The sequence below is a fragment of the Grampus griseus genome (assembly GCF_964374135.1).
Source record: "Grampus griseus genome assembly, chromosome: 12".
NCBI lineage: Eukaryota > Metazoa > Chordata > Mammalia > Artiodactyla > Delphinidae > Grampus > Grampus griseus.
In genome coordinates, this window is record NC_139006.1 from 70,385,758 (window position 1) to 70,395,890 (window position 10,133).

A 10,133-nucleotide genomic window follows, 5' to 3' on the forward strand; every position below is an offset into this window, starting at 1 on the left:
AAGTTTCAGTATATGATCATTTTCCAAAATGCATTAATACATATTCATACTTATTCACCCTACACTCTGTAAACACTTAAACATCATAGCAAGGACTTCATTTAAATGTGAACATAGAAAAGGGACCAGATGCACAGTTATCTTTTTAAATGTAACACAATTTCATGCTTCTAAATCACCTTCCTTTATTAAACTATAACTAAGCTGATATACTTAATTATTCCAAATGTGTCAATTTTTACAAAGTACAAAAGAGTATTTTTGCACTGACTCTGAAAGCAGTCTATCTCTGAGCCTTTCTGACATAATCTACTTTCAGATTTCAACTATACATTTTCTTAAGGAAAATCATGAAGAAAGTTACTGTCAGAGATAAAGTTAGCAACTGTTTTGATACTGTCTAACATGAAAAATTAATCTGCTTACATAAGATACTTGTACTCATCTTTCCTTCAAAGTTGTATAGAGAACACGATAAAGAAATTTGGAAGATACAATACGAATACAACAACAAAAAAAATTTTAAGTCCCAAATGAAAATTATAACAGGGTCCAGGACAGTAAAACACAAACATATGGTCAGTAGCCCTTTTAATCAAAGTGGACCCCCCAAAATAAAAGATAAAATGTAACTATAGGAGGCATCTCATATTTCACAAATCAAGTTGTAGAGATAAAAAATCCCTTAGACTTATGGGGGCCAGCAAAAGGAGAAGTAACTTATCTAGAAATGAGCAACTTTTAAATGCCATTAATTTTATTTAAAAAATACCAATTATACAAATCACAAAGATGAACAGATTTCTTTCACTGCTACAACACCAAATGAATATTAAGAGATGTGAAATTATCTTCAATAGCTAACAGACAATTCCACTGGTATCTCACAACTAAACGATGTCAACATTTACCAGTCTGACTTAAGAACAGGACTCTGTCTAATGTCCTGTTATGTACCACTGCCAGAACTCCTAAAATACTACAGCTGTTTAACAAGCATAAATGGATGTAAGCCTTGTACCTAAAGGAGAGCAATGTATGCCTCCTTCTGATATGAAATTCACTAGACAAAAAAAATACGTTTTAAACGAATAGCATATTTTCAGTTTTCACTTTTAATAAGAGACCTTCAGAGAGTCCCCTATTAAAACTCCTCCTTAGATACCAGATAATCACTGCACACACAGATTCCTTTGTGAATAGCGCTAACGTCTTTTTAAAGCATCAGCCAAAGACCTTTCATTTATAAAATGTAAAAGTCCTTCCAAATTTGCAACTTTAAATATAGAAAAATTCATTGCACAAGTAAATTCTTAAAAAAAAAAACAAAAACTGAAGCACCAAAAAGGATATTTTAAATATAAATGAATTCATATTTCGCTCTCAGATTAGCAGGAGTCTCTCTATTTACAGCTATGGTTTACTACACAGCATTCATCTGCAAAATTAAGCGCTCATTTCTTTAAAAGGGTTAATTATACATAGTACCCAATAAAATTGATATTATTTACAAGGGATTTGCCCTTTTCATGAAAGTTAGATTTTTCCCTCTATTTTCAAATAAGGAAACATTAATTTATTCCCCCATGTTAACACTGCCTTATCTTCACGTGTTTGATTACAATTGTATCAGAAAATTGCTTTTAAAGTAAGTGATGAATTCTGAGACAGTTTCCTTGATTTTTTTTTTTTTTAAAACCCTACTTTTAATTTTGCAAAAGATAATGTTTTTGCCTAAGTTATACCACTAATGGATAATGAAATAACCATATCATTACAGGCTAAAATTTCAATGACTTTTTCAGAACACTTCAACAGAGCCAAAAATATACCATGAGTGAATAAACAGCTAAGAACATTTAACTACACACTAAGAAAAGAATTTACATACTTGAGCCAGTAAAATGTCCACTCGCCAAAGAAGTTGGTCCATTTTTCCCACTGCTCACAGGAGGTGAAAACATCTAAAAGAAACAAAGAAACATTACTGTTGAAAAGACGACATTTGTGCCTTCAGAGTTCATCAAAGATCTTTCATACTCTCCCTATACAATATACAGTTTATGCTAAGGGCTCATTTTAGTAAAATACATCACCATCCAACTTAAAACGAAAACAGGCACAACATTACCAATCACTCTCCCCCCACCCCAACCTTAACCACTGTTTTCTTTTTCCTCAGGTTCATTAGATCGCCAGAACTAGGTAGGACTACATTTTAAACCAACACAGTCCCCATGATGTGAACAAGATTCAGTTTGGAGGGCAGCAAGCTCTCTAGAAAACACTAGTTTTACAAAGGAGAAGAAAGTTGCTTGTTTTATATTGAAAACCTTGGCCATAAACGTGGCAATGTCCATTTCCATCCCGTATAGGATTTGCCTGTCATATGTGAACCCAAATAAAAATAAAAGTGCCACCTGCACTAAATTCTCATTTCGTCTCTAACATGAGAGCAATTTGAAGCAAGACTCTCTCTCCCTCTCTCTTTCTCTGCTTCTCTCTCTCTCTCTCTCTCTCTCTCTCACTCTCTCTCTCTTTCACTCTCTCTCTCTCCAGCATTTATTTCGACCCTAATTGGTTTCCCTCTTCTTCGACGTATCTAGTGGATAATGCGCACCTTCCCTGAGTCAGAGCCTGCAAAAAGCAAAGAAACGAATGGAGAAAGTGCAGCAAGCAGAAAGGGGGCTACAAAGCTGCCTAGGGCCACGTTTCCTGGCAAAACTTCCGAAAGCCATTTCTCCAAAAGGTCTAGAAGAGAAGCAGCAGCAGCAGCAATAGCAGCAGTAGCGGCAGCAGCAGCAGCAACATGAAAGAGCCCCACTTAGAAGGCGGTTTGGATTTTATTTGTGTGTTTTGTGGATTCTTTTTATTTTGCTTTGCAAATGCATCTTACACCAAACTCATCTGGCATTAAAAATGAATTATTTCCCCTGACATGTTTGGGACTTGGTATGGGGAAGGGAAGCAAAGGGATGGAGAAGGACCAAGTTCCGTCATAAAACTCCACAAGTGTGTAAGTTCTGCTTTGTGCTGATCTCACGACTCCGAGATTTACAAAGACCGTCTAAAGGGTTCTAAAGAATGTATGCTCAGCATATGCACACGAGTTTTCAGAATCCCAGGAAAAGATGTAATGAGGACTACAGGTCCTACTAATCCAAAGCATCATCAGTTTAAAACTTTGAGACAACTGGGGTCTCCTATTTTCTCTTTTCCATTTTCAGAAAAAATAAATAAATAAAATGAGTAGTGCACAAAGTATCAGTACTCTCAGTGTTCAGATAAGGTCAAGTTTAGGGGTGGTTTACAGTTTTAGGGATGTCTGTTTTTCCCTTCCATTGGAGTGAGACTCCATTATTTGGGGGATTCGGTGGGTAGGAAATTCAAAAGCAAGTAATTAAGACTCTGAAAAAAAAAGCCTGAATCGTCCATCACACCCAAAAATTGTAGTTAAAAACTTATCAAAAAGACCTTCATGTTTACCAAGGACTCAGCCAATTAAAAATTATTCCTGTCCTTTAGATTATTATTGGTTTCTAGCTCAAAGTGTTTGGGTTTTTTGTTTTGTTTTGTTTTGTTTCACAGCTGTTGTTAGTTTCCACCGTTCTTTCTTACCGCACTGAAATCCAGTAAATCACTCAGCTCTTTGTCCGTCCCTAAGGCAGCCATTCGCTGTTGGTGATGCATTTTAGCAAAATCACACAAACCTAGAAACATGGAAATAACCGCAATCAGAAAATCCAGTCCCAATCCTTGGAGAAAACACAATCGGATTTTTGGAGACTGGGGGGGTTGTGGGGTAGGGATGTGAGGGCGGATGGGAATAAGGTAGAAAGGAGGGAGGGACAGGAGAGTTTTTTTTTGTTGCTTTTTTTTTAAAGAAGGAATAGGCAGCAATAGCAAAAAAAAAAAAACAAAAAAAACAAAAAACTGCTATTGATATTGTATTTCCAAAGAGACGATCAAAACTGGTAACATCCACTATAAAACCAAATCCGGGAAGGAAAAAAAAAAAAGCCGCTCTTCAGCGCATCATTTTATGCAACAGGAGGTAGAGCGAGAAATGAATGGATCCCAGAGAAAAGAGAAACTACTCAGAACGATCCGGTCTCAACTTTCCCCCCACCCCCCCACACACACTCACACACACGCACACACGCTCACACACACGCTCACACACACACACCACTCCCCTCTGCGTTTCAAAGTAGCTATAAAGAAATTAAAGATGAGCGTCTCTGGAGTGAAAACACGTCCAAAGGGGGAGGGGTGACAGGGTCGACGAAAGCGGGGCAGGGGGGAGGGAAGCGGAGTGGAGGGTCGGGTCCCGTAATGGTCCAGCACCCTAATTTGTGAAAGAAAGGGTTGTAAAAATTAAAGTCAGGGCCTTGGCAAAGTCATCGGTCTCTCCAAGTGGCACTGCCGGGGAGGGGGGGCCGAGGGGGGGGTAGGGATGAGGGGGAGGGAAGAGGCGCGGGAGAGGAAGGGGTGTCTCCAGGGGGAGCGCCGGGAGCCGGGAGCCCGCGGCACGGGAGGCGCGGAGCCGCGTGCGGGGCCGCCGAGCCCGAGCCCCACGCCGCCCGGCGCACCAGCCCCGCCGAGCCCCGCTGGCGCCGGTACCTACCGCCCGCGCGCGAGAAGGGGCTCTCCGTGCACCGCCGGCGCCGAGGCGGCGTTCATGTCTAACCACCGCCTCTACCTCCTCCGCCTGCGCCCGCGCCCGCTCCTTCCCCGCCGCCGCCGCCGCCGCCGCCACTACAGATCCGCAGACACACAGCCAAGATCCCTGACTCTTAACACCAACTCTCTTCTCCGGGGAGGGGAGGGGACGAGGGAAGGGGGGGAGGGGGAAACACGCAGAGGCGCACGGAATTGCAAGTTCAGCAAAGAAATGGGTGGGGGGCCTCCGGCGGGGAGACGCGGCTCGCTCGGGTCGGGCTGGCTGGGATGCACCCCCCCCCCGGAGAAAAAAAAATCTCAACACCTCCCCCGCCGCGCAAAAAAAAAAAAAAAAAATACAAACGAAATTTCATCGAGCACCTCATTTTCCCTCAGAACGTCAGTTACAATCTGAAGCCTGAACAGTTCAGTTTTTGCCCGTTTCATCCATCGGAGGCACTTTGAAATTTATTCGAGTTTACATCCCCTCCTTTCTTTCTCTGACTCTCGTTCCCTCTCACTCACACATCCACACACGGCAAAGCAAGTTTATACTAGGCTGCAAATACACGTGATGCAAAAAGACTTTGCCAAGAGGAACAATATTTTTCTTTTCCAGATATAAACCAAGCCACATTTTGCTGGGGAGATTTTCATGTCGGTAGTTCTGCGTTGGGGGCGAAACCTAAATTACATACGTTTTTTTCCCCTCCCTTTTAAGTCACAGAATAGTATAGCTGCAAACTTCAACAACAACAACAAAAAAGGCAATTTTTGAGGGTGGATGTTGTTTTGTTTTTACACTTGAGTTCCTAGGCATGCTAAGTCCCCGTTCGCCAGCACTTTAAGTTTTTAATTCAACATTTACCATTACAGGCCCTGCATGCTCTTAAAACATACTTTTTCACATCACTTTTTAGGATAAAAATTAAGCTGCATAATTCTATCGTTTCGTAATAACAAGCGTACTTTATCCAGTATATGCAACATACGCTATTTTAACGTGTGTTAAAATACACATTCTATAAACCCTGTTATTGCTAGATGTGCGAGTACATACACAAAATGCATGCACACACTTTTTCCCATTGGCGATTATTTAATAGGTTGTTCCTTTTGTTTTAATAAAACACTGGGATCGACATTTAAAATATTAAATTCAATTACAAACAGTTTACTCTGACAGCAAATTGTAACGTTACCTTAAATGGCCACAAATATGCTCACAATATTCCAAGGAAAGTGACTTTAAAAAGAGAGACAAAAATCTTCTGCAAGTACTTAGTATCTCACATGTGTATCCCCCAAAAAAGTATTTTAACTGGTACTCAGTTCTGCTCCAGGGATATCCACAGAATACAAGATTATGCACCTGGCTCTGGTTTTTGCATATTCCACCATAAAACTGCAACAAAATTCCCTCCCCCAAAAAAGAAATCATTAAAAAAAAAATCCAACAACTTTTTCTTATTGTTTATAAAAAAATATCAACACAGGATAGCTATAATTTTTCCTCAAACAAATCTTGTTGGTGGTTTTTTTTTTCTTCTCCTCTTATAAAGCCTTAAACTTGTTCCAAGTTTAGAGGTGTCTCATCATCATCATCCTCCTCCTCCTGATCATCACCATTGACTCCCCCGTGGAGTCACATTGATAATAATAGGTTTCCCTGAAAGATACATTGTAATCCATTCACATCCGGGCACTGCGGACTTATAAAGAGAAGGCGCTGCGGCCGTGGCTGCTCCTCCAGACAATGACTGGGGAGGGGCGGGGCGGGAGCGGGCAACCATAGAGTAGTAAACAGAGTGCCTAGAGAGGCGACCAAGATGGCGGCGCGTGCGGGCCACGCCTCCTCCGGGAAAGGAGGCGGGTGGCGGGGTTCGGGCGGGTGTCGTGCGTGGGCCAGAGATGTAAGGGCTCTCGAGGCGGCGTCCGTGTTCACGCGCGTTGCTTCTTGTTCCCGGTCCTTGCCTCTGTTCTTTGACTCAAAAGTGTAGTTTCTAAATAAATTAAGGAATTAAACTCCAAAGACCTGCGCGGAGGAGTCGGAGTCAGTGAGGGAGGCTCGGGAGAGGGAGGCCTCCCCGACGGAAAGCCGGAGCCTGGTTCTCCCGTAGTGTGGAGCCGGCCCTCTTAGCGAGGCTCGGGCGGCGTGGAGAGAGCCCTCTGAGCCGAGGTGTAGCTCCTGGGCCTGGAGGGAGATGTGGGTCCTCTCCTAAACCATCCGCATCCATCTTTTTCTTGGCCCCTGGAAAGTGAGAACTGTCTAAGTCCCGGAAGTCCACACTTGGAAAAGACGTTCGTTTATTCCCATGTAGGCTTAGATCGATTCCGTGCTGTGACCCACTACTGATTCAACGTCTCGTTCTGGCCCAGAAAGTTCTGCCCTCTCTAGCCAGTTTTCTGGTCTGTGAAATGCAAATAGCAAATGTCCGCTTTATGAATTTCGTAAGAATTAAAGGGATAAAGATAAAGACGGAGCTGCCCCGAAAGAAATCTTCCCTTTCCACCTCTTAATTCCTCGCTAAACCAACTGATATGTCTAATCTAGCCCATGGGATTTTAAATGAAGATTACTCCGAAAGAATAGCTTTTAGCCCTCCCACAGGAGAAAAGCAAGTAATAATGATAGGTTAACCCTTATATAGTGGGTTTACTATGTGCCAAAGACTGTTCTAAGAATTTCTCAAGTATTGGTTGTTTGAATCCTGAGAGTGGCTCTGTGGAGTTCGTGTTACTGTTTGACCCAGAGCCCTTTAGTAAGTGGTACAAATTTGCCTCAATTACACGTTATTAAGTGATAGAGCCCACCTTGGAAGACAGGCAGTCTGCAGAGTCCACATCCAACCACATTCCTATTCCATCTGGCAGCGGGAACATCCTAATCTCCATTTTCTGATGCAATTTTGTGGCAGTGACAGAGTTCAGATCAATTTTCATGATCTTTTGTTTACAGGTAAGTTTTTTTTAATAAGTTTATTTTTTTTTAATTTATTTTTGGCAGCGTTGGGTCTTCGTTGCTGCGTGTGGGCTTTCTGTAGTTGTGTTGAGCGGGGGCTACTCTTTGTTGTGGTGCGTGGGCTTCTCATTGTGGTGGCTTCTCTTGTGGAGCACGGGCTCTAGGTGCGAGGGCCTCAGTAGTTGTGGCACGTGGGCTCAGTAGTTGTGGCTCGCGGGCTCTAGAGTGAAAGCTCAGTAGTTGTGGCACATGGGCTTACTTGCTCCGCGGCATGTGGGATCCTCCCGGACCAGGGCTCAAACCCGTGTCCCCTGCATTGGCAGGCGGATTCTTAACCACTGCGACACCAGGGAAGCCCTATAGGTAAGTTTTTAGAGGACAAGAATTAGGGCATTTATAGGTTGTTTCCTGTCTGTTCACACACACTGTGCAGATTCCTGTCTTCTATACCCATTCCATGTCCTCATCTTAAAATAAAATTTTACATTTAGACACCACTTTATGCTGCTTTATCACAAGCATTATCTCTGATTCTCAGAATAAGCCTCTACCCTTTCAACTGAAATGATGTAATAAAAAGATCACAACCGTTTGTTTAGGAGAAATATTCTACTGGCTCTACCTCTAAGCAGCTCTGTGACCTAAGGCCTCATGTCAGTGTCTTTTACTGTAAAAGGCAGAGACCAGATTTGATAACCCCATAAGATTCCTCCTAGTTTCCAGATTTTAAGACTCCCCCTTCCCCTGAATTTCAAGGGGAATAAATGATCTGTCCAGAAATCAATGATAGGATCGGATCTAGGACCTAAATGGACCTAGTTGCTGGCTAGTGCTTTTTTTTTTTTTTTTTTTTTTTAACTGCACCCTACAGAAAACCATGCAACTGCCCTTCCAATTTTAACTAAGGGACAAATTTGAATTGCTTCTGGTTTTTTTCCTGACCTAGTTCACTTCTACCCCCAGCTTCTAGATGTCTTCGAATATGTCATGTTAACGTCATCTCTGGGAGATATCTTATTCGCCTACTGGGATATTGAGAGAATTTAATTAAAAATGTGCATGAATGCAAAAAAAAGCAATCAGATAATAAACTATGGCCTCTAAGCGAGAACCATGAAAAAAATAGGTATACTTAGGAATATTGGCATCACCTTAGAAAAAAAGACTCAACAGAATCCTGTGAAATGTAGATAAAAAGGGAAATGTAGTAGATATGTTTTAGGATGCCTGCTCTATCATCTACAGAATTCTTTCCCTAAGAACCTGTTCATAAATCCTGATAAAGAGGTAGAACTTGATGTGGGTGCCACGTGACTCCTTCCTGACCCAGCCCCAGCTGATTGGACCACAGGAGCTAAAAGAGGAAGAGATTGACAGTGGTCTATAGTGAATGGATCTGACATGTTGGAGTCAGCTGGCCAGAGGTGGTGTCAGGAAGCCAAGCCTTGGGAGAGCCATGGTTATGGGGAAACACGAACCATGAGTAAGCAGAGGAAACTGCTCTTCAAATAAGAAAGAAAGGTCTTGGAAGTTCGGAGAAAAACAGACAATTTAGTCCTAGGAAGAAATGTCTAGAGATACTTTCCCAATTATTTGAGGACTACCTTGCCTCCTGTCCGTAAGAAAGCTGATTCCTGCAGTGCTCCCCTTCCCTGAGTGAGCTAACCTGAGTACTTTTCTGATCCTTACAACTAGAGAGTTTAACTAGAGGGAGACGCAAGAGGGAGGGGTTATGGGGATATATGTATACATATGGCTGATTCACTTTGTTACACAGCAGAAACTAACACACCATTGCAAAGCAATACTCCAGTAAGGATGTAAAAAAAAAAAGAGTTTAGCTAGAAAATAAAAAAAGAGCTTTGGATTTTAGCATTTCTAAACAGTCCTTAACATTAAAAAAAAAAAAAAAGTAGTGTCTGCTATTCAAGGTGTAAACAATTTGTTCCACTCCCACATGGCAGAGATGCTATCCAATATATTGTACCACATATAGGCAGGACAGTATATACAATTGTCATTCCCTTTTCTAGCATGTTATAAAGTTGGGTAAGTTTCACACCCCGTCAGACGTAAAAAAAGATAACTTGTCCTCAATACATTACATGACTGGTTAAAATCAAATGCAATAGTGGAGATGAAAGTGCTCTGCAAATAACAAATGCCAATCAAACGTAAGGCATCATTATTGCATAAACTGAGTTGATGCCTAAAGATAACATTTCTTTCATAGGAGTGTGAGAGGCATGGCAAATATTGAAACCCAGTGAGTCATAGAAAAGAACAGACATTGAAGGGTGCTTGGACCAAACCCTTCATTTTAGTGGAAGATGTCAAGGCTCAAGTGGGATGACTCATCCAAGGTCACATTGCTAATGAGTTACAGAGCCGCAAGTAGCCCTCCAGGAACTGAGTGCCAGTTCAGAATGTCATGCCATTCTCCTTCAAATTCATCCAGTTTGCTCCTGCCCAGTCTTACCCATGTTAAAATGAATAAGCAGACAAAACC

General features: G+C 41.9%; 1 protein-coding gene across 4 annotated transcripts in view; it reads right to left on the minus strand.

Annotated features, from left to right (window-relative positions):
- The window catches only part of TCF4 (transcription factor 4), a 360,765-nt gene extending 354,409 nt beyond the window's left edge, over positions 1-6,356 (minus strand). For 2 of the 4 annotated variants that reach the window (XM_082667161.1, XM_082667159.1), the window contains exons 1-3: positions 4,628-4,742; positions 3,619-3,710; positions 1,892-1,964 (exon numbers count right to left, since the gene is read on the minus strand). In XM_082667161.1, the coding sequence (XP_082523287.1) occupies positions 1,892-1,964; positions 3,619-3,690 (145 nt within the window). In that variant the 5' untranslated portion in view covers positions 3,691-3,710; positions 4,628-4,742. Of the gene's footprint in view, positions 1-1,891; positions 1,965-3,618; positions 3,711-4,627; positions 4,743-5,043; positions 5,173-5,864 lie in introns of those variants that run through there. The other 2 variants (XM_082667160.1, XM_082667162.1) reach the window with 2 other exon arrangements.
- Positions 6,357-10,133: the final 3,777 nt, after the last annotated feature.